The 25,002-nt window shown below is 56.7% G+C and overlaps 1 protein-coding gene across 8 annotated transcripts in view; it reads right to left on the bottom strand.

Annotated features, from left to right (window-relative positions):
- The window catches only part of EBF3 (EBF transcription factor 3), a 128,331-nt gene that overhangs the window by 23,938 nt on the left and 79,391 nt on the right, over nucleotides 1–25,002 (bottom strand). For 4 of the 8 annotated variants that reach the window (XM_045291352.1, XM_030886030.2, XM_045291354.1 and 1 more), the window contains exons 6-9: nucleotides 20,865–20,946; nucleotides 16,022–16,166; nucleotides 9,309–9,439; nucleotides 8,772–8,898 (exon numbers count right to left, since the gene is read on the bottom strand). In XM_045291352.1, the coding sequence (XP_045147287.1) occupies nucleotides 8,772–8,898; nucleotides 9,309–9,439; nucleotides 16,022–16,166; nucleotides 20,865–20,946 (485 nt within the window). The remainder of the gene's footprint in view (nucleotides 1–8,771; nucleotides 8,899–9,308; nucleotides 9,440–16,021; nucleotides 16,167–20,864; nucleotides 20,947–25,002) is intronic. The other 4 variants (XM_045291353.1, XM_004700871.2, XM_045291355.1 and 1 more) reach the window with 1 other exon arrangement.

Raw genomic sequence — 25,002 nt, 5'->3', positions numbered from 1 at the left:
TCTTTACATAAAACTCTCTCTTATACATGAGTTGCTGTGGATTTGTTTCTCCAAAGTCCCCAGACTAACACAGGAGGAGAAGCTGTGCCATCTCATGACAGGATGGGAAGCATTTAGTTGTAATAAAGGAGTTTGAACTCTGCCAAACCTATTTTGGGTTTCAAAATATTTGAATCTCTATTTATTGTACCAAACCCACTACCAGTCAGTCGATTATGGCTCATGGTCACTTCTCAGGGCAGAGAATAACTTCTCCTGTGGGTCGCTGAGGCATTGAATCTTTACGGGGGCAGAAAGCCTCATTTTTCCCTTGCAGACTGGTAGGTGGCTCAAACAGCTGACCTTGTGGCTAGCAGTCAAACACACAACTCTTCTTACTGATAATACAGTCACTCTGGTTTCTGGCCCTTGTTTAAGGTCACAAACTGAAACTGCCTCCCGTTCAGTTCTAATAAAGGTGATACCATACTTGAGAAAACTCCAAGTTCATGTAATTTGCACTGTTCTAAACAGATCTGTGGATTTCTTCACAAAGAACTCCATGCGAAGTATAACTTGACCTAAAATACTGAATACAACACACACTACTTTAAATAAAGCCAGCGTCGCATCCGCTCTCTCAGGCGGACTAGCACGACATTCAGCTGTCCGGATGGTGCTGTGGGAGAGCAGAGAGAAGCGTGGTAAAGGGGAAATGTTCAGAACTGACAGGAGAACTGGTGCTCATGGAATCCGCCAGGGAAACAGAGGCATAAACAAGTGTGCTGGCCTCAACCACAAAGTATCACAACAGATCCAGCGACTATAACAGATACACTGTAACCAAGGGGCAGCAGACACAGCATCATTCCTCCTTCTGTCTGTCTGTCTGTCTGTCGGAGAACAGGCAGAAGAACTCTGTGAGCAGTCTGTATGTTGCTTCTGGACACCTAACAGTCCTACACGACAAGTCGATTCCCTTAAAGGTGCATCGGATTCACGTGACAATTCTGTTTAGCATTATACATGACAATATACTAGAATTATCCCTTAGTTTTGAAAAGTACTTTTTCTTGGCTCGCACTGCGCTTGTCAAGCCTGGAACCCCAGCCTGGGGCTCACCTGTCTGTGAGACCCAGAAGGCTCCCATAAACAGAGGCACAGAGTGGACGTGCCCACCCAGCCGGGATATGCCTGCCACCACCCAGGCCAGATGCTTGCCTTATCAGTGCCCAACCCAGAGGAGAGGCAGGGAGCCTGGCTGACTGTGACTGTGGTGTGGCCAGGGCGAGGGCTAGCTCCTGTTTGGCATCATAGGGACGCTGTGCTGTGTGCGCCCTGCACTCCAGGGCCCCTCAGTCTGCCTGTTGGGGTCCCACTGGAGAGCTTCCATCTTCATTCATGCATGCATTTTGTGACCCTTTAAAAATGCCATGAGTTCATTTCCAAGCCTGTGACGGTGGCGGCCTGGGCTACGCACCAGGCGGCTTACCTGCGAGGCGGGCACTTCAAACCGCTAGCAGCTCTGAGGGAGCGCAACAAGAGGCTTTTACCCCCATCAAGTGTGACAGTCTTGGAAACCCTCGGGGCTGTGCTCCCCTGTCCTGTGCATCTCTGCGAGCTCGAACAGCCATGAGCTGGAGTTTACTGTCGCAAACCGAGAACTATATTGACGCATATCCAATCCACACGATTGGGATGACTGGGGGGGTGGAGGTGCCACGGACTCAGCGCCTCTATGGCACAACACCCAGAAACGCCGCTGGGTTGGTCATGCACGTCCTCCCGATCAGAGCTGCCACGGAGCCCACTGTTTGGCCGACCGGTGGAGCCGCCACTGCATTGTGGCTGAGGCTGAGGGGGCTTTTGCTTGAGGCTGACCCTCCACTTTACCAAGCGAAACCTCTGTGTGTAACCAAACGTGAGACGTCTCAAGTGTTTGAACTCGGTGCCCAAGCCACAATCATCACGGCATGTAACCATCACGTTATTTAGGTCACTGAATGAGATTCACTCCAATTCAGTGTCCAGCAAGCAAGAGACCCCCGTCACCCTCCTGCCAGCCCCTGGTTACCCCAGATCATGGGCATGCACGTGTCCTTTGGTCACCCGGTCCAGTGTTCCCCGGCATCCAGACATGTCACAATGTGGCTGGGCCAAGGGTGTGGATCCACCCTCTGCTGGCTCTCTGGTCCATTTCCAGCACCCACGATCCCACCCCCCAGGTTATTTCGGAGTCCGGGCCTGGGAAGGATGATGACCAGAAATGCCAAAGAAACGCCCAACCTCCTTCGGGTCCTCCCCTGCCACGGTGGAGGGGACTGGGAGGGATACCGAACCTGCCGACCCTGGGAGCCTAGCGGGCAGAGGCCGGCACAGGCTCCGGTGCCCAGCCTGTAGCGGTTGTTAAGTGCAACCCAGGTGCCCCTTTTGTCCTTTAGGGAAGACAGATGGCCGCCTCGGCCACTCCGGCCTAGCGGACGCGGTGTCTCTGAGTGGATACACTCACCTCCACGCAGGAACTTTGTGATTGATCGGCCCGGCCCTGCTCCGGGGCCGCTTGGCGCAGCAGCCGCAGCCAATCAGGGTGAGGGGGGTGGACTTTGGTCACCGCCACTCGGAGAACAAGTAAAGCCCTCTCTGATGACAGACAAATATGTCTTGTTAGCAACAGCCCAAAAGCGCTTGACTTGTACTAATAACAGAGAGGCCACAGTGGTCACGGCGGGTCCCAAGATGAAGCACCCTGTCAGCAGCCCGGTCGGGAAATTAGCAAATAATGTTCTTTTCCGTGATAAATGGGTGACAGTCCCTTCTCACCAATCATTTTTAACATTTTGATGCATGTCTACGATCCCACTGGAGGAACAGAAAAGTTTACCGGCCCTCAATTTTCCGATGATGAATGGAACTCTCTAAATGTGCGATTTCTGTATGAGGTATAGTTCATTTTAAGCAATTCCAGTAAATGGTGTCACTGATTAGGACAAATAGTCTACTTGTGCAATGGCACAAACGGTCTATCTCATTCTGCAGGCCTCCTCGGAGACGGAGGCCGGGGGCAGCAATGACCCCAGGCCCTGGAGGGGCCACTCTGCAGAAAGACACCTGGTCGGACTGTCTGTCCCTCCAGCCAGTGCAGCAACCGACCCACCCAGGTGGCCCTGCAAACGGGCACTGACCCAGTCCCCCATCGTGGGCACCAGATCCCTGAGAAGGCCCCAGAGATGGCCAGACGGAGCAGGGGTGGGTGGGGCGTCAAGAGCCACAGCATCCCGGTTCCCAGGAAGAAAAGCAAGCTTTTGAGAGACACCCCACCCCCACCCCACTCACTTTGGCCACATCGTCAAGAAAGCCCTGTCCCTGCAGCGAACGCAGGGGGTCTTTGAAAACAAGGGAGCCTCACGGGGCTGGTTAGACACAATGGACTCAAGCCATGCCCCACTTCCTGAAGGTGTACAGGGCCTGGCCAAGTGCCTGACTCAGAGCCAGCCCTGGGGCTGCTCACAGCAACCACAGAGAGCAAAAGCTTCTAAAGTCCACCCTAAACGCGCCCTCCTCCCAGGCTGGCGTGCTGAACATGACAGCAGGTGGCGGGCCTGGCACGCACAGGTCCTGGTCATCTGACGCTCCAGGGATCGCTGGGGACAATGGAGAGGTACAGACTTCCAGGACACTCTCAAACTGGCACCCTCCGTGAGAGCACAGGAGTCCCCAAGGACAGGAGGCAGTACGGCCTTGGCAGCAGAGAGCCAGCCAGGGGTGCGCAGAGCAACAGGCTGGCCCAGCCACAAGTGGTCCCCAAACTCTAATGCCTGCGCTTAAAGCCTTTGTCTCCACCACATCCCCTCCTGGTGGTCAAGGCTTGATCCTGGGAAGAATCAGGTGGTTTGCATTGAAGGGAGGGGAGACTTGGCATTTCGCATAGTAAAAATAGCATGATTTGTGGGAAGCAATTAAGAACCATTTGCTCCGTGGATACAAGTAATTTGTTTGAAGTGCACCAGCCTGGGCGACAGCTCGTTGGTGCCGGCTGTGGTCGAAGGGCATGATCGACCCACGGTGTCACCGCACTACTGACGGCACCACGTTCGGATGCACACAGAAGCCACTGCTGGCACCGGAGTAGGAGCGCCTGGCCTAGGGGGCTGGGGGTGGGGGACATGGCTGACCCTCATTTTTCAAAAACCCCAAAGAGCAGTCTAAGGGACCAATCAGAAGAGCACAAACTATCAGCCATTACAGCCGAGCCACTTCATAAGCCAGAAACGAAATGCCGATCTTTGTGCAGAAAATCAGCACTGTGGGGTGTCCATCTCGTCAGGATGTGGCGGGCTGGGAAAGGGCCCCTGCCCCAGCGGTCCAGGGCCCTGGGGTCCATGTGCTGATGGCCCCGGGCAGGGCCTCATTAACGACTAGGCTCCATGTGCCATGGAGGACATGGTTTTTCTGGTCACTTGGGACCATTTCTCTCATTGAGCAAAAGAACTCCCCAATATGACAATGTTCCAGCTGAACATTGGGGGAGCAGAAGATGGACAGGGATCCCCTAAAATGACCCCCCCTTAAGCTGTGAAAGCCACGGCTCAGGGTCCGGTGCGCTGGCTAAACAGGAAGCCATTCTGCCTGCCAAGTGGGTGGGGGGGGGCCTGAAGAAAACGATGCACCCTCCCATGTGGCAGGACCGGTGCCTCCCCCGCACTGGCACAGGCCTCTGCAAAAGTGGTCTGCGCTATGACATAACTTCAATTAGAAGCATACAAATTCCAATTTGTCTTAATCAAATCACACTGGAATGCTTATATTCTAATTAAAAAATAATTCCTTTTATTACTCTTCACAATTGGACATGTTTTCCACCGGTGAAGTGGGAGAGTGTGGCATCGCAGGCCCGACCGGCTTCTACGCCGGGCGCCTCGGGCGGGCAAGCCACGCGGGGACTGTCTCCAGGATGACGAGACGAGTGAGTGACACACTACTGGACAAATATTAGAGCAAACACCGCTCTCCGTTATTAATTTGCACGATTCGCTTTTAAATGCAGAAAATATCTCATTAATTTAATTTTAGGTGCCCACCAGTTTATACTGCATTTTACAGTCTGGAAGGCAATTTACTATGAGCGAGCATTTACATACAGAGCGACTGTTAATTCTCCTCCTAAGTGCTGGCTGCTTGAACATGTTCCCTCTCTCTAATTTCTGACCTTCTTACAGCAGGGGTGAGGCACGCTGGGAGTACAAAGGGGACCAGTATGCTCGTGCCGGACACGCCGTTTGTAACTCATTCTTTTAATTCACCGTGCTAATCAACTGAGCTGCCACTGCGTCCTGGGGTAATTGTATCTTTACAACAGTTGGAAGCACCAGCAAAAAGCCTGCATGGATGGACCGGGACCCCGCCTGCCTCCCGGGATCTGGACTTGGGAGCCCGGATCTTTCTTCAAAGCCTTGTAAACTGGTCATGGTGCCTGCTGCAGGTCGTCACAGCCCTCAGTGGGCTGGGGAAGGGGGGGGGGGGGGAGGGGGGGCACAGAACTGGGTGGAGCCCGCCTGCCTCCACCCAGTGGGGTCATTATCCCGTGGTCTGGCTGCCCCTAGGCCGGCCTCACGCCGGGAAGGTTAACCATGAGGGTGTCCCGGCAGCCTCTGGAGCCCAGGGACATTGATGGGAAGCAGACGCCCAGGGGACAGGGCCTCCCTCCCCATGGGGCTGATCGGTGCCAGGACGCTGGAGCGGGGGGGTGCTCAGCTTTCATTGGGGAGGGCCTCATGGTGATTATCTCGTTGCCCCATCAACTCCAGGGCCGTGCAAATCAGACAGGCACTTCCAGGTCAGACAGGGGGTGACCCCTCGCCTTGGCCCCGCTAGCGGAGGGCTGTTTGAAATGTATATTCCTGGTAATGAGTGGGGTGCAGGGGGCAGGGAATGCAGAACTCACTCAATAGCAGCATTGAGAAGGCCGGGCCGTGGGCACCTTCTGAAGGGTAGTCCCCAAAGCCGTGGACAGCCAGGACACGAGCAGGAGGTCGAACAGACCAGTCGTCAGTGGGGACCCTGTGGCCCACTGGACAAGCCAAGTGGGTTTTGAATAAGCTGCCTCCCGAGTAGACAGAGGCCAGGGCCTGTGGCCTGGAGGCTGTGCTGCCCGAGCACAGAGCAAGAGGACCCCTGGGTTCTCCCACAAGCACCTTCAGCCTGGGACCCTGGGAAGCTCTGGGCAGAACCCGGGGCCTGTGTTGTCCCCCATTTCTCCTCTGAAAGGAAGAAGGCATCCCGCCCATAACTGCAAGCGTGCTGGTTCCTGATGTCCCCCCACAACCCATACCCGAAAGATACCCCACCCAGCAGACAGCGGGGTGGGGGGGCCATTCTGCATCCAGGGCACAAATGCATGTGGAAGCCACCTGCAGGGCACACTGGAGTCACAAGAGCTCGGCTCTCCCCATGCAATGCCTAGCTGGTGGGTCCCGACTCTGGCCATATTGTGGGCACCAGAGCAGACTGTGATGTAGGGGAGTGTTTTTCACTGGCTGATGATTTCGGGTGCTTCAACTGCCAGGCTTTTCTTCTGAATGACTCCAGCCTCCAGCCTTTGGGTGAGCGGCCAACACCTACACGGTTGGTGCCACCAGAAGCTGCGCAGCCACAGCCATGGGGAGGCTGGTGGGATGATGGTGACCATTTCAAGGGAGCTTCCTGCCCCCGAGAGACCAGGAGGAAAGGCCTGCCTGACCATCGACTTTGGAAAATCAGGCAATGAAACCCTGTGGGTGTCCACAGCCTGGTCTGCTGTGCTCGGGCGGCAGCTCCTGACCACTTGCTTCTGCGGCAGGTGCAGCACAGCGGGCTTGTGGCATGAATTTCGGGGAGCCCACAGACCACACTCAAGGGGGAAGGGGGCAGGCAGCAACCCTGGGTCGCTGCAGTCCCCTCACTACACCTGAACTAGAGCCCTGTCTGTCCCCGGTCCCCTTGGGTCTGGTGTGACCAACGTCTCTGCAGAGAGGCCCTGCAGCAGGGGTGCTCAGAGGGGCCACCCCGGGACATAGGGTGGATTGGGTCTCCCAGGTCGCCATGCAGCCTGGTCCCCATGCCAGTAGCACTCCTGCCCAGAGCAAAGAACACCTGCATGTGGACAGGTAAACTGAGGCACCACACCCAGTGCCGTTGTTGCTGACAGACAACCTCCCCCACCCCCCACCCCCTCGGTGAACCCGAGGCAGTCTATGGAAGCAGTCACCAGCACGTTCTACCTCACAGCTGCTCACCTTGCTGTCCTCAGCCGACCACTCACACAAACACCCCACTGCCAGCAGGTCTGTTCTAACTCAGAGCCACTGGGCAGGACCACGGAGAAGTGCCTTTGCTGGGCTCCCGGGGTGGCTTGACATCACTGCGCCATTTACACCGTTACAGAAGCAGGCGGCCTCGCCTTTCTACCACCGAGCAGTGGGTGGGTTTGAACCACTGGCCTTCCGGTTCACAACCGAGCGCTGAGCCACCAGGGTTCCTCCTGGTTTCCCCATGACGACAACAGTTCAACACAACAAACGAGAACGAGTGCCAATCAGCCCTGACTCACATGGCACGCAGGACAGACAGAACTGCCCCTGTGGCTTCCAAGACCAAGAACCGCCCTCATCTTTCTCCCATGCAGCAGCTGGCGGGTTTGAACCTCTGACCATTTGGTGGACAGACATGTGGTTTAACCGCTGCGTCACCGAGGCTGCGTGCAGGCTTCTGACTGCGATAGCCCTGTTCTGGTGTATCCGGACACGAGGTCAAGCCTCTCTCCACCCTTGGTCTTCCCAGAATGCCACAGACGCCAGACCCAAGGTGGGCGCCCCATCACCTCTCTGCTTTTTGTGAGGTACAGCGCATTGTGCAGCATGGTCCCTGAGGGTGGGCCTAATGCTGTGGAGAGTGCAAGGTGCTGGCCTCACAGCAGGCACCTACCCCCCACCCCGGGATGCCCCACCCTATCCGCATGTGACCTGGGACTGAGTGTTCCCGGTGAGCCCACACTCACCAGCCCTCTTCCATTCAATCAGTCCCTCCTGGTACGAGACACAGCCAGGAGCCTGCATCTCACAGTGGACAGGACCTGGAACCACAGCCCAAGGCCAAGCCAGACTTGCCTGGACAGGCCAGGACTGCCACTGCCCACATCCCACGGTTCCCAACCCAGGACCCTCAGCAAAGCCATAACCCACGCATGTAAGACCACGTACAAGAACCTGAGTGGGTCCCTTTCAAACTCCTGGAGTTAAAAGGCCTCCCTAGTCATAGCTTGAAACTGAGACATTGACAGCCATTTCCCAGGCACAGCCAGATAGAGCGTCCCCAGTGAGCATGCAGCTTCCCGGTGGGTGGCCTCTTGGTGGCCTGTGTGAGTGAGTGAGGCCTGAAAAACCCCACGGAGGGACAGTTGCCCTGAGTCTGGCCGCCTGGAGGAAGCAGGGCTTTGTGGAGCCCAGAAAGACCAGCCTTTCCCAAGGCCTCTTATGAACTTGGTCACTTGGCCGGGCAGTTCTGGACCTCAGTTTCTCCAACTGGATCACCATGACCTTTGGAGGCCGCCTCTGCCCTGCCACACACCCTCCCCACCCCCATCTGTGAGCAGGTGAGGGTCCACTGACACTGGGCCTCACAAGAGAGACGGGCGACATCTCCAGATGGAGAGGACCCACTGCCGCGAGTGCCTCCGCCTGGGAGGCAGCTGCAGGCCTGGGTGGTGCTGGTGCCCTGCCTCGTGGAGGCTTGGCCTCTGGCCGCAGACACAGACTCACCCGTGTAGACGAACCGGCCGGGGGCGCCTTTGCAGAACTGCTTGGACTTGTAGGACAGGGTCACCTCGACGACTCCCGGGATGTGCCTTGGGGGGGTCTGGACTCGGATGGCGTGGGGCGTGATCAGCTACGGAAACCACACAGTGAAGAGCCTCAGGGTCAGCCGGCGAGCGCGACCACTCGTCGGTGGGATGTAATTACCCCAATGAGCACAAATTGGGCCTCAGTCTTGGGATCCCACCTCTGAGCCATCACCCGGGGCCGGGGTCCACATCTGCAGACGATCCCGGGTCTCATTTACCGGAAAAGCCGCAAGGTATCATTCATGGGAAAATCACCACCATATGGTGAGCCTGCTCCCAGGTGGAGGGGCACTGACGGCCACCGAGGACGCAGCCCGGCTGATGGCCTGCCACGGGAGGTCTCCATCCAAGGGCCACCCCCCACTACCCCTAACCCTGGGGCCTACCACACCCCTGGCAGTGTGTTCAAACCCCCCAGGGCCCCATCGGCTCCCATAAGCTCCCCGAACCTTACCTCACTCCACACCAACATTGTCCCAAACACCACTTGCAGCCCGTCGAAGAAGTTGTCCCCAATGATGATGACAGTGGCCCCTCCGGTGGTCCAGCCCTCACTGGGGCTGATGGCTTTGATGCAGGGAGTAGCTGCGGGGACAAGACAGAGAAGACAGACCTCAGTGCCCACCCCGAGACCCTGGCCACCATGCCCACCACAATCGGTCTACCCGCAGCTGTGTGTTGTATTCTCAGCAAACCATTCCACGTTTCATCGGGCAAAGACCAGGAGCCACTAAGCCAGAGAGGCGGAAACACGCCCCCGGCCCAGAAAATGACGTGTCAGGGCAGACGGGACGATGACAAATGATGCGGCGTCCTGCGTGGCGGTGTGTGGAGTTAACTGCTCTCCGTCTTGCAGGTCCCAGCAGGAGGGGGTCGAGGCAGGCCTGGAAGGCCCGTGGCCCAGATACCGCGACCCCGGGCAGGGTGAGGGGCTTCTTCTCTCCCCCTTTTGGTTCCAGACTTTGCTCTCCTCGGTCACTCCACATGGCGATGCCCGCCTTTCCTCGGGAAGGAGACACACTGGCCCGAGAGGAGCGCTTTGTCCAGGGTGCACCCTGCAGCTCCCCAGGCTTGTCCCCAGCCCCCCTGCGGGCCTCTCTTTGTCTCTCCTCGTGGGTGGGGCCTGCTGGGCACAGCAGGGGGCTGCCCAGTGGAGGCTGAGGGCTGCAGACTGTGGAGGTGGCCTTTGATCAGCCCTCTGTAACAGGGGGTCACCAGCCCTTCCTGCAGCCTTTGATGGTCTCTTGTAGGCCGGTCCCCATGCGGAAGAGCCACTCTGAGATGCCTGCTGTCCCTGAGCCACTCTGAGATGCCTGCTCTCTGCCCACCATGGACCCTGCCCCCAGGACCCTGCGCCTTCATTCCCTCTGGGCTGCCCCACACTCTCCATTTGGCACTAGGAGGGCTGGCTGGGGAGTGGGTGGCTACATGGCCCCTAAGATCTGCCAGATCATCTTGCCAATGTTGCTCTTTTTGGGGGTGGGGATGAGGAGCCAGACCGAAGGCACCCCATACCACCTCTCTGTCCCTCCTGGTCTCATGAGGGAGGGTCCAGAGATGAGGCGCAGAGCAAGGACCCTGGCCCAGGGGCCACTGCTTCTCCCTGCCATGACTCTTAGCCATGGAAGTGGCCCCTTGTCCAAAGGGTGGTCACTGAGCCCCACCAGCAGGAGCCGGCCCATGGGCCTGCCGTGACTCCCTTAGACTATGTGTCTGGACGGGGTGCTTGAGAGGACGGCGTGGGCGCTTACGGGCTGCACCTGTGACTCACACCCCAGGAAATGGCAACACTTGGCTCACCCCAGTGGGCTCCTGGCTGGGCCTGGCTGCTGCCATCCCGTGTGCGGCACATTGGGGACATTGACGCGCTGTTGTGTGGGGTGCTGGGCATGCGCGCGCGCGCGCGCGCACACACACACACACACACACACACACACACACACACACACACGCCCCGGCCCCCATGTTTGCTCTCGTGTTGGGCTCGGGTTCTATTTGCTCCTCCGTGCGTGTGCGGCTCCCTCGGCAGCAGAGGCACACACTGGGAGCCTGCCCTTCACTGGTGCTGTTGACGCCATGCTAATAAGTTCGTACAAATTTTCATTTCTGAGGCTTCCCGGTGACATTTGCTTTTCTTAATTGCACGGAGAACATTTGAAAGGGATCAACCCTCTAAAGACCGACAAGTCTCCTCCGAGGGGGTGACCTTCATCAGCGGAGCCAATTATGGCAAATAATTCACCAAAAAAATTACAGTAAACAAATTTACTTTGGAGGTAAGAAAAGGGAAAGAGGGAAGGGGCAAAAAAAAAGCCCAGGAACCACTAGGTGCGCGAGAGGCCTGCTCCAGCAGCTGTGGCCCTGGAGGCCCGGTCTCAGAATGGTGGTGCTGCTCAGGCCGCAGAGAGAGGGGGGACTTGGGCTCCGTAGGAAGTGCAGTCAAGAGAATCGCACAGATGCCCAGCGGGGTCTGAGGACGCATCGAGTGCATACATCGGAGCTGGGCAAGGCAGCAGACGGAGACCTGACCGCAGGGGCCTCCTGTGGGCCCCCACTTCTCTGTCTAGCTCTGTGGGGGGACGCAGCCTGAAGACAAAGCTGGGGGAAGCTGCTGTTCTGGAAGGCTGTCAGTCCTGCTTCCTGTGAGTGCAGAGACCCTCACTCATCCCAGCCCCTTGCTCTACAACCTCCAGGGTACCTTCTGCTCAGAGCCCCAGGTAGACGGGTGGGTGTGATGGCTGGGGCCCCCCCCAAGAGGGATGGTTCCTGAGGTGCAGAGGACACAAGGTGGAGCCCAGGTTGTTGACCAAAGCACTCAGTGGGGGTGGGGGGGTGGGGGAAGTGCTCTCAGGGGGCTCTCTCCCCCGCACCCCGTGTCTCCTCTCCGAAAGCGACTAGCTTCCCCAGCATCGCGGCTCTCTGGAGTAGATGCAGCGCTCCTCACCTTGCCTGCACCCCTAACACGGAGACGCTCCAACAGGCCTAATCTTGCCTCGCGAAGACTCCTTTGTTCTGCCTGCTAAAATGTCTTGTAATTGTGCTTGGGATGTCCAGATGGCTGGCTGATACCCCAGCTGATAGGATTATACCTTTTACCTCTCTGGGGCCATCTGTTCCTTTAACTCGCTGAAGCCCCGCAGCCTCCGTGCAGTGGTCCTTATTGCATAAACCTAACCGCATTACCGCACTTGGCATGCAAATGGCTTCTGAGCTGCAGGCCGGGGGGCCAGCAGGGCCAGCACAGTGGGGGCGGGGGGGAGGGGGGGGCTCAGCCAGGGTGGGAGTCATCTGCTCGGTGGTGGTGCGAGGGGAGGGGTGATGCCAGCCCCGGGTCGGCGGGGTCGGCGGGAAGCCCATTGCCTCGTCTCCCCTCTCTGTGTTCAAGGCTGTAAATAATCTGCCTCGTTTTTTGTGAGCGTCCAGGGTGCGGTGGCAGGGATCCAGGGTGGCAGCGGGGGGGATTGGTCGGCTGGGAACCTCCCGTGAGTGTGTACTGTCGGTGGAGATCGGATGATTGGATAATGAGGTGTTAGCCAGGAGGGGAAGCTCAGCTATGGTTTGGGGGGTGGGGGGGGTGGGCTGATTCACAGCACGCATCCCCTCCTCTTGGTGGCAAGCTGTACCCAGGCCGAGGAGGTTCGGGAGCAACTCCATGGCCAGCTGTCTTAGGAGGGCCATCTCAGTACTGGCTTTTAGACAAGACAAGAGGCTGGACGCCAGCCCCGCCCTCAACGGGAGCTCGGCCTCCTCTTCCTCTTCTGTTGGGCGCATTTGTGACGACAGAAGGCCAGCGTGGACGACGCCGTGCCTTTTCCTACCCACGCCAGCTCTCAGAGCCACCTCCTGGCTTCGGGGGGCTTCTTTGAATGGCAAGTCTCTTTCTGGGGCCAAACCAGAGGTTCCCGCCTCCGTGGAGAGAAGCAATCGTTAAGCGCTTTGGTTTCAATGTTGATAAAATATTGAGAAACAAACACGAGGCAAAAAAGAACAAGAAAGGCAAAGAGCCCTTTGCAAGGCTGCTTTCTGCAAACAGCCTTTGATGACTCGGGTTGTGCCCACAAGGTGCCCGGAGCGGCCTTTCTGTTCTAAGGGTGACGTGTGTGCTTGCAGCCAAATGCCTTTCTCCCCCTCTCCATGCCACTTACAAAAACAAATACAAGTACTTTTCTCAGATCGTAATAGCTCATTAGAAGAGGCTGCATTTGGACCCAGACTGGAGCCCACCACCCCGGGGCGGAGGGGCCTGCCGGAGCCTCTTGCCGTGCGGGCGCTAGTCCTCAGGGAGGCAGCGAGCTGAGGCCGAGGATCCAACCTTCTTAATTGTGAGCCTCATTAGGGACGGTTGCTGAGCACAACACACACCTACCTTGAGCACACAGGCAGGAGATAAACAGCACGTCACAGGCCCTAATGGCTCGGCGCTCAGGGCGACCTTTAATTATTGTATTTTTGTGCTCTTATACCTTAGTCATTAATGGGAAAAAACAAATTAGTTTATTTTTGAGGGCCACAGCGGATCTGTAAACCGGCTCCCCGATCTTCTCTCTGAGACTGGGTCCATTCTGTGCTCGCCGTTCATCCACACACCTACAGTGTCCCGGGCGCCCGAGGCCCCACGCACAGGCTCGCCTTGACCCAAGGCCCCCGGTACACTGTTGGCTGCTCGCTCGCTTTCTCGCTGTCTCTCTCTCTCTCTCTCGCTGGCAAACGGCTCAGAAGCAGAGTCTCTGGGTTCGGTCAGACGTGAGCAAGGGTCTGGTTTGAAGGGGTATGTATGGTGCCCTCATAGAACACCCAGGGCGTGTGTTTATCCAGCATGAGTTTGTCTGCATTGCGACTTGTGTCTGAAAATGCTTCTTTCTGTCCCACCGAAATTCTCCTTTCACACGTCCAGCCAAGCCAAGCCTGGGAAATGTGTGATCAACACGCACTCTGCACCGCTGCTGTTCTTATAGCTCTCTCCCCCTTTATGTGTGCACAGAACATGCAATACACGTATACACACACATGTGCTCACACACGATACACTTATACACGCTCAGGCACATATACATCACACACATACACATGCATGTGCTCACACATTCACACATAACACACATGGGCACATACAACATTTACACATGCATACACTTTTTGAACATGTACAGGTTCAGGCACATAGACACACTGCACACGATACACATACATAAACAGTTTACATATGCAAATATACACATGTGCATATGACCGCAATATCCACACACAGTGAAACAGAATACCCATATGCACATGTAGGCACTCATACACAGTGCACACATACACACTCATGCACACACTACACATATATGCAGTGTACACATGTAAACATGCCATATTCATACATGTGCACAACCACATGCTGATGCTTACATTCAAATGTAATACACATACATATGCACATACACACAATACACACTATACACATTCCATTCACATGTGCACAAAAACACACAATGATGTGCTCACACACTCAAGCACACACACTGTAAGCACACTATACACATGCATACACAATGTATATGTGCAAATATACACACTACACACATATAACCACAATATGCACACACAAATATAATACATACATGTACATTTGCATATACTCACACACTCACATAATATACACATATACATACTCAGGCATATACATACAATACACACTGTATACCAATGCATGCTATACACATATATACATGGTGCGCACATGCAAACATGCACACTCATACTTGTATATGTCACACACATACACACAAGCACATGCATAACACACATACACACATCAAAAGAACCAGGCCACTGGCACTGTTGCCCCAACTTGTGGCGGTCCATGTGTCGGAGCAAGGCTTGCGTGCCCCGCGGGGATCACAGGGCTGAGTGGTGGGGGGAGGCTGCCTTTCTTCATAGGCACTTTGAGGTGGACTAGAACCGCCCACCTTTCAGTCCATCACCAAGTGCTTCACCGCCGGTGCCACCCAAGGACCTTCTGCACACGAGTGCACACACAAGGACATGTGTACACAGACATCACCACACACAAAACACACAGACACACCCACTCATGCACTTCTGTTAAAAACAGCCCACTGCCACTGAGCCGGTTCCACATCTTGTTGGCTCCGTGGTGGCAGAGAAGAGGGTGCCCGGGGGTCTCAGTGGCGACTTTCAGGAAGGTGATTACCAGGCCTTTCTTCCAGGGGGCCTGTGAGTGGACAGTGCCTTTCAGTCGGCAGCTGGGCACTTCACTATCTGTGCGACTCCAGAACTAGACACACACAGTGCATACTTGCACATGTGTGAACGTATGCTTGTGTGAATGCCTGTATACGTGTACATAACTTGCAGTTACATGCATGTGTATGTCACACATATATTGTGCACTATGCATACACATCAACATCCATAAACACACAGGCACATGTATCCATATACACGCATGCACACAAACTCCCTCACACATTCACAAACTTCAGAAGCATACATGTGCACAAAATGCATATGCACACACATCTGCATGCACACCCCATATTTGCACAACCATGTGTGCATGCACATATGCACACACGTGTTCACATACACGTGCCCATAAACATATGTGCCATACACACCTGTATACACATATGCACACATGATCCCTAACATATTCACAGACATAAACAAAAAGCCACATACACATGCATCACACACGTCTTCATGTGCACACATTCATATGTGTATGCACACTTATGCATACACAACCTCACACACATCCCATATGCACACACACACACTCGCTCAGCTGTGCACAGGGGGAGGGCCCTCACAGTCCCTTCTCCACTGGCTGCCCCAGGCCTCCCTGCCCCCTAGCCCAATCCTCTCGACAGGGTGGACAACAAGCAGAGAAGAAGCATAGTAAATTAAAACCATCCCAAAGCTGTAAGCACCCTAAGGAGCACACAAAGCGGCAACAGGCGGGGAGACAGTGGGGCACAGTTGGGGCCGAGTTACCCCACAAAGGGAGGCCGGCCCTCCCCACCCCCTGAAGGCTGCCCAAGCCCAGGGGGACCGTGCAGATGTAACTCGGCAGAAACTAACAAAAAGGATGGAGCACAGGAAAGAAGCATTGCAGATAATCATTCAAAGGAAAACAAAAGTCATGTAACATGTGCCTACCATTCTCCAGATAAGAAGGGGCCGTACCTTCTGACGGGTCCAGGCGGCGGGCACGGCGCCCGTGCTTGGAGTTGTTGTGGACAAACATGTTGTCGGACACGGCCAGCACGTGGCCGTCCACATTGACAGTCGTGGACACCACCACCTGCAAAAACCAAGGGCAACATCTGAAAGCACCGTGCGGAGCTGAACCCTTCCCGGGCTCCCGGCGGTCAAGATGGGCCATCTTCAGATCCCGGGAATCCCCCCTTGTTCCTGGACAGTTGCCACGGACCGACGTGCCTTCCCACGCCCGCCCGTGGCTCAGGGCGGGAGGGGGGTTCTGTGTTTCTTTGTTTTGTTTTGACTCATGATTGCTTCTCCTTGGAAGCCACTGCACTAATTACAGTTTAATCTCCTATTATGCTAACAAGTGAATTCGATTCAGAGAAATATTCTCCCAGCCATTAGCTGCTGAAACACCCCTCCAGCCACACATTTTAAAGCTGCTGCTTTGATTGATCTGTTCACATATTGATCAGATAGTTTATCTAATTAAAATCGGTTCACTTGAGACTGTCCTCCCCTGCGCAGCCACGGGGAGGCCGAGTTGCCAAAAAGGAGCTTCATAAATCAGAACCCCGGCTCCCCGCACGCTCCCAGCCAATGATCTGCGGGTCAATTTTACAATTACATTTCTTGTCTGATAAGGAACTTTTTTGCATCTGAAAAGGCCACATGGAGTATGAAGTGCGCACGTGTTTCCAAGCCTGGAAAAGCAGCCCTGCTCAAGTTCACAGTGACGGCTGGCCCTGGGATCCTGGCATGCCCTGGAATTTCCTCTTTTCTTCCTGAGTGAAAGGCTCCCATTCTTGTGTGCAGGTTCAGAGGGCGGCCAGCGAGAAGATGATGGACAGGGCGGCCTTCCCGAGCCCCAGCTGCTGGGCGGCCGAGGTGCAGGGCACACCCACCCCCCAGCTCCACCCCCAGAGACAGCCCTCGGTGACCTGTCTCCCACAACAGCCCCCATGTGACCCAGCCTGGAGGGTTTCTGCGATGGAGGTGGGTCCAGGAGGGGTCACTGCTTCCAGAAGGGCTCCAGCAGACAAGGTGGGGCCCAATTGAGGCAGGGTCCTGCAGGCCCGCTGTGGGTGCGGACTGGATGTGGGTTGAAGGGACGCAGGGGCCACGGTCGGGGCTGTCTCGGGCGGGTCTTTGAAGTCAGTGCCACCCTGGGGACTGAAAACCCTACAGAAGAATGAGCCTCTTCCAAACACAGTCCCCAGCCAACGTGTCCCCCACACAGCTCAGCCTGGCCGTGTCCGGCGCGCCCTCCAGCACCACATGTGGAAAGCTGAAGCTAGGCGTGTGGGCGTGCCTGGAGGGGCCTTGACAAAGCTCGTGGGTGAGTGGGATTAGGAGAGGTTGGGGTTTTGAAACCCCTTGTCCACTTGTGAGCGATTGATCTTGAGACCCTCAGGCACCTCAGCGTCCCCAGTCTCTTCACTGGACAGCTTCCTCAAGGACCCTCCCCCTCAAGTGCTGCCAATGATCCCAAGGGTCCTCCCCACCAGGACCCTCTCAAGCTTCAAAGCCAGTGCTGTGCGTCTCAGGCACCGCTACAGGCCTCCAGGTGCCATTTCTAGGGCCACCGGTCACCAGGCGGTCGGCGTCATGGCTCCTGGGCACCCTGGTGGGATTGTGGTTTGAGATGCTGGTGGCACGGTGGTTAAAGTGCTTGGTTGCTAAGGAAATGGTTGCGACTCAAAGCTGCCTGCTCCCTGGGAGGGTGCTGTGGCCAGTCTGCTCCATGAGGACAGCGGGGACGTCTCTGGGCCGGCGCTGCTCTGTCCTGTCCTGCAGGGTCCCCGGGAGTCAGAATCCACGGAGCTGCACATCAGCAGCAGGGGGCCGGCCAGAAGAAGTCCCGGGGGTGGTGGTGGTCAGACACACGGCTCACCCCCTTGGTTGCTGGCAAAAGGTTGAAGATTCGAGTCCACCCAGAGGTGCACAGGAAGAAAGGACTGGTGATCCACTCCTGGGAGCTCAGGCTCCGGACGCACATGGGATCTTCCTGGGCGAGGGTCAACTTCTGAAGGTTCGGCAGCCTGGAGAGGAGCCTTGGGGACACAGTGACCTGTTCAAACCCACCAGCTGCTCCACCCGTGAGGGATGAGGCTGTCTCCTCCACAAGCAGTTCTTCTCTGCCCCATCCAGCCACCTTGAGTTGGGAGTTGAACGCATGTGGCTGGCCTGCTCCCAGCGCCCTCTCTGTTGTCTGTCTGCCAGGCCCACCTCGGGCTGAGCGAGCACTTGTGGCACACATGACAAGGGCGGGGGCCCCAGGGCCGAGAAGCGAGAGATGGTAAGAAACCTTCCATGACAAGGATAGCACGGGCCACCTTGGCGCGGCGGTCTGCCCAGGCCCAGCCCTCTCCTGAGGTTGCAGACACTGCGTGGGTTATGGCTCAGAGGCCCATAGCAACTGTGTGTCCAGCCGTCCAGGGCTCCAGGCTCCCAACCGCAGGACACGCTCCCTGTGTGTCCCGAGGTCAAGTGTTGGTCACTCTCACCATTGCGATTGTTTTTGTTGTTACATGCCATCAGATCCATGCTGACACCTGGCCACCCCCCACCCGTGGGCCCCGGGCATACTCCCAGTGACGGCTGTGCCTGAGTCCAGGGCTGCAGCCGCCGTGTCGATCCGCCTCGCAATTGTCCAAAGGTGCTTTCTGAGCTATCACCCATGGGTGGGTGAGGGCAAGTGTGAACAAGGTGGTTCTTCAGGCCATCCCACCCACCTTGCAGGGTACCGTGCAGTGTGAGCAGAACTTGCTCCTCGTGCCGTTGCACAATTCCTGGCTGGAGTGAACGGAGCTGCTCCCCAAGCCATCGCACACATCGCAGGTTGCAGTGAATCCACGACAAGACATGCATGCTCTCCACACGAGACATGCTCTCCACACGAGACATGCTCTCCACACGACTGCCCCCGACACTTTCTCGACCACTGTGAGGTGTGAACAGAACTTGTCCGCCCTGGTCTACAGTACAGGGTGAACAGAACTTGCATACACAAGGGGGGTTGGAACCACCCACGTGACTGGACTGAGCCCACAGACTCTCCGCGGTCTACCAGCACACAGGCCACCCACCCACCCAGAATGGTGTCATTCGGCAGGAGGAAGGTGGACCCTCTAGGTCTGCTTCTCGGCCTAGGCCAGTCCAGCAACTCCCCTCCCTGGGGTGCCAAGATCGGGCCTCCGAGGAAGACCCTCTGTGAGCTGAGAAGTCCAGTGACGCCTTCTGAGGGGCAGGGAGATTCACGAAAGAACCTGGAAAGTCCTTTGAGTCGTGATGGGCTCTGCAGTCGGCCCAAGACCACCGGCCACCAGACTCCTTCCGTCTTGGGAGACAGAGAGGATGCACCCACTCAGCTGGTGTGGCCTTCTCCCTGTTTAGGATGCCGGGTGCTGGGCCCTCAGGAGGCCAACACGCATGACAATGTCCCAGTGCATGTTCCCCAGCTACAGGGTGTCACTCACCACTGCTGGCCCGAAAGGGCCAAGACCCTGCAGTATACACCTGGGACACACCCGGCCAGGCACCCCCTCCTCACTAAAGGGCTTTGTTGTGGCCAGACACGGGGAGCCAGCCTCCAATGGCTGGTGACCCAGGCACAACGGAAGAGGACAGGGCCCAGGCCTGCCCCAGGCCCGGGATGGGTGACGGATCTCATTGCTGGGAGCCGCAGCGTTGCCATTGGCTGGTGTTCAGAAGCCGGTCAACAGGCCTCTCTTCAGAGTCCGTCCGGGTCTGGAGCTCCACTGAAACGCGCCCAGCAGGTCACCAGTCTCCACTGACCCCCCTCCCCCCGGAAGGCACCCTGGTCTCCCTCCCGCAAGGCATGAGTGTTGGCCCTACACTGCCGATGATGAAAGGGTTTACATCAACAACATTTGGGACGTGTGTGGTGCACACAGCAGTGAAAGCCCCCGGTCAGCTCGCCCCACTGAGGGCCTGAGCTGCCCCCGGGGCTGGCTTTCCGAGTTCTCCTCCAGACTTGGGCCGGCCAGAACCCTCTTCCCATGAAAACTGCCCAGGGTCGCTTCCACACCACAAACAGGGCAAGAAAAGACCACCTCTCGCCGACTGCACCCACGCCTGGCCGGCTGTGCGCCCCTGCTCCCGAGGAGGTCCTCCAAGGGGAAGGAGACACAGTGGGTCCAGGAGCCACGGGGCTGGGAGCTTGGTGGGCAAGCCCACTTCACCCTCGGGCGTGCTCAGCAGGGACAGGGTCTGCGCGGCCTGGTGCGGAACGCTTGGTGAGAAAAGTTCGAGATCTTGCGCTGCTCTACAGGTTAGGTTTCTCCATGCCACCTCCTGAAACCCCACACTCAAATCCCCTTCACGAGCCCGTCACCGCGGCCTCCAGCCAGGCAGGAGCTGCGAGGTGGGGTGAGAAAGCAGGCTTTCATTCCCCGGCCGCTTGGGAACCCACCCGTGCCTGGACGTCAGCGTGAAACCCGCAGACTCGGTGGCTCTGCTCTCTGCCTTCAGGGTCTCAGCCAACCCCGAGAGGCACCCTCGTAACCAACCACCAGCCAGCTGAGGGCCTGCTCCCGAGGCTGGCCACGGCTAAGCTGCCGCTGGAATCGTGGCCCTGGGCTGCAGAGGACACCCAGCCACATAGGTGACGAGCATGCCTTGAACTCTTTAATGGCACCTGTCCTGGTTCTCCACCACACCCTCAGGGACCCCCAAGGTGGGCTTCTGCACACACTTGCACATCAGAGAACTCCCGCATTGATGTCAAGGCCAGGTGCATGCCACCCGCCACCCCCGAGCGCTCCGAGGTACGTACCTGGAATCTCCGCATGTCCCGGGGGTTGCCCGCATTCTTCAGACAGTTTTGATTACACTTGAGGAAAAACTTTAGAAAGAATCTATAAAGATACAAAAACGGATATGTGTTAGGGTCAGCAAAGAAGAGACACACATGGTCACAAGACACCTTGGCATGGGGGAGCGGAGCGCGGGACAGGGGAGACTCCACCGGGAGACATCCTGCTGCCTGTCCTGCAGGGGGGCGACCGTGAGAGGGGCCTGGGGCGGAATGCCATCCTGAGTCACCTGTGAGGGACCCTGGCTGGTATTTGTCTGGTTGTATGATTATTGTCAACCTCCACCTTGACATCGGCAGCTTTGGGACTGGCCATCTCCTGCCTCCCAGCCAGAGGGTGTGCACCCACCCCAGGGGGGTCTCCCGAGTGCTGCTAACAAGCAGGCAAGACTCCAGGCCAACGTGGCGTTGGAGAAAATGGGGTCGTCTCTGGCTGAGCACGGACCCCACAGAGTAGAGCACCCTGAGGAGTACTTGCCACCCTCCAAAACCCAAGTTTCATGGGACAGCCTGGGTTTCGTCTGCCTGCCTTAACCCCCATGGGTCTTAAGTGTCTAAACAAATCCACATTCGAAGGCAGGCTTTGAATGTGACGATGGGCACTGTGCTGACTTTTGAAAGACTCTCGGGGTGTAGAGGTTTCTGTGCACCCCAATGTGAGCTTTTAGGGGAGTCACGAGGTCATCTGGGGACACAGTAGATAAGCGCTCAGCTGCCGAGGGCAAGGCTGGCAGTGCCCACAGAGGTAGCTCCCCAAGACAGACCGCCTGGCCAGCCCTGGGGGTGGTTCTGCACTGCTACCGGGACTGCCAAGAGGCAAACACTACCGTCCGAAGCCCCACAAACTGCTCTTGGAATGGGCCCGAGGTGCTGCCCTTCTCCGGGCTGAGAGAAGGCTAATGGGAGAGCCCTCTCCATCTCCCTAAGCCTGGCCATCATGCCTGACGAGTGAAGCTCAGGGGTCCTGACTGCGTTAAGACAAGGTGACCAAACCTCACCACGCTGTCCTTCCCTTTCCGACACGCTCTGTGATGGTCCAGGGTCACCTGACTCCAGGCCGACCCAGCAGCAGAGCAGGGCCTCTGATTCCCAGGCAGCCTCTGCCTCAGCTCAGGCAGGCCGCCCTCTCTGAGGGCAGAGGTGGCACCCAGACACACTGCCCAGCAGGCTTCAAACAACACCCCTCCTTTCTCCCCAGGGCAGCCTGGCCTCCTAGCTCAGGGCCCCCTCCTTTCCAAAGTCTGCCCTCCTCCTCGAGCCCAGCACTCTCTTCCTGGGTTCCTTGCTGGCAACGGTCATTTGGAGATGAACAGGCTCTGTGGACCAGGCTCACTGCGGTGTGTAGGTGAGACACTAGGAGGCCTGGGTGACTTCCGGTCCAGAGCAGAGAAAAACCCACTGAATGGTTCCAGGAATATGGGCACACCATGCAACCTCCTTACACACCCCCAGGCCCCGTGATTCCGGCCCGAATTTACATCTTTTATTAGCTCGCCTCACCTATACACTTAGCTCAGAACGCCTCCTAAGGCCATCTGCCACCGGCGTACAGTAAGTCACTTGATATTCCACCCACCAATTTTTCCTAACAACCGCTGTGCAATTAGACGCGGCGCGCGCTGCAGCGAGGTAAATTAGGCACACCTGCGTCCGGGCTGCGTCCGCGCGGCCTCAGAAAAGGCCTAACAAGGTGAGTGCCACCAAGTCCGCGTCCTGTCAGGCAATTAGGGCCTCACTTCAGGGACAGCCACGGGCGCAATTATGCCGCACATTACCAGTCGGCTAACCTGGGCGGGCACCGCCAGGGCGCTGCTCCCCGCAAGATGCCTGGCAGGGCCGCCGCCCGAGCCTGCATCTGAAGCCTGAGTGCCTCTTCTGTCAGGTCACCCAACCACTAGGCAGGCGCCTTCTGAACGGGCACTCGCTGGGCTCCCTTGAGGGGCTGGGCCTGGCCCATGGGTGGGACAAAGTTCGCGCAGGGCCCCCCAAGGGTCCTGTGTGCCCACATGCACACACCACACAACCTCACACAAACCCCATGCCACACAATACACACGCTGACAGACACACACACATTCACACACACACGCAGCCACAGGGACACATGCACATCTGCAGTCTACATGCGTCATCACATGCTTGCAAACATACACACACAGGTGCACCATGGTCACAGCCTCACATGCACACGCCACACAGACATAATACACACACACTCACATCATATACACACAACCACAAGCCCTCTCACATCCAACACACATGTGCGCGCACACAACACATATACATCAATCACGTGGAACCACACACGCGAGCCATGCCACATGCATTCACACGCTCACATTGTATGCACAGAACCACACGCCTGCTCTCTCACACACCTTCACACACACACCACACGCTCACACACATCCACATCATAAGCACTCAAGCACACACCATCCCATTCACATGCACATAGCATGCAATACAATCACACACCCTCACACATCTACATACACTAGGCCACTCTCACATGCACAGTGCATAGATGATACCCACCTCACACCCTCACTCGCACACACCCCAAAACCACACTCACACACAATCATGTTCTCGCATGACACATGCACAGACTCCTCTCTCTCTCTCTCACCCCCCACATGCCCTCACCCTGTCCTGTGCAGCCCCAGGTCCCAACCACGCGCCCCAGGGCAAGGGCAGCCCTGACACCTGGGAAACGCAGCAGGGGCAGACAGCTGAGGGGCCTCACGTCGCGCCATCCTCTCTGGCACTCAGTCAGCCCACAGGAGGTCGGTGCCCATAGGGGCCCGCTGTGCTCGGAGCAGAAACGCCAGTGCGGCTGGCGTTTGGGGGGTGTGGGGAGAAAGGAAGCCGAGGGCCCGTCACTGGAAGTCAAATGGTAATTCCCACCCTTGACTCAATCACCCTCTAATTGGCTTTTTCCTAAGAAATATCTGACAAGCACTTTACATATCTCACTTGCAGACTTCGCCACGCCGCGGATGGAATACTCTTGTTATGAAACGAAAAATCTTCCCGGTGTCAGAAAATCTTTGGCTTTCCCACCGATAAACGCCGTATTACTGCGTGCACGCTGGCCTGCCGGCAGGAGGAGACAGAAACCCTCACCGTCATTAGCACACGAGGCTTAATTGTGAACACGGCGCTGCTTGTTGCATCTGTTGGCCATCATCAAAATGACCATGATGGCACTAATTCCCTGACCCTGTCTTTATTTCCCTAAAGAGTCATCATCTTTCACAGTAGGTACCAGAGGAAATCAAGCCTGAAATATGGGTTTTATTTGCTTGTTTCTCCGAGGCGGGAGGGGAAGACAGTAACCAGAGACAAACTGCGGCACCTTGGTGCCGAACACAGGCACTTGACGGCGGGCTCGGAAGCAGCCTGCACATTCCAGAACGTTCTCCAGCACGATGAGAAGGCTGAGGAGGCATGCGCTTAGTACCAGTGCAGTCAAGGCCCCTTGATGGGGGCAGAGGCCGCCCCACCCGGAGTCCACTGACAACCCCCCCCTCAGCATCCACATCCAGGGCAGGTGGGTGAAGGGCCACCCTGGTACCTGGCCCCTGGAGGACGATGGTGGGCGCCACCCACTTGGGTATGAGCTAGAGATCCGACGGCCACCACGTTCCCGTGGGACACTTACTCACCTGCTGCAAGTGAGACTGTGCCACCTCACCCCACGACCGGTGACGGAACTACAAAGCTGGGTCTTCGCAACCTTGGCTCAGACCCCACTCACACAGCCCCAGTCCAAAGGAGGCCTTTGGAATTGGGCAAACAGCAGGGAAAATAACAGGGAGTGTCCCGCTGGGGTACCCAGAACAGAATCCAGGTTCTCCTCCCAAAACCAGGGCACCAGCTCCCCCCATCCCCACTCTCCTCATCACTAATTTCGAAGCCAGCTCAATTTCTGTGTGTTTAAGCTATGAATTAGTTCATTTATATTTACTTTTATGAAGCTGATTAACCAGAGCTTTGCTATCTGATGAAAATCATTTTAATTGTAGTGTTAGGCTCCTGTGTAATATCCATTACATTATGAACTGTTTAAATTCTACATGGGTATTGTGTA

The sequence above is a fragment of the Echinops telfairi genome, unplaced genomic scaffold (assembly GCF_000313985.2).
Source record: "Echinops telfairi isolate 266 unplaced genomic scaffold, ASM31398v2 ScPeMD7_70;HRSCAF=299, whole genome shotgun sequence".
In the NCBI taxonomy this organism is placed as follows: domain Eukaryota; kingdom Metazoa; phylum Chordata; class Mammalia; order Afrosoricida; family Tenrecidae; genus Echinops; species Echinops telfairi.
This window is presented reverse-complemented; position numbering and strand designations above follow the sequence as displayed.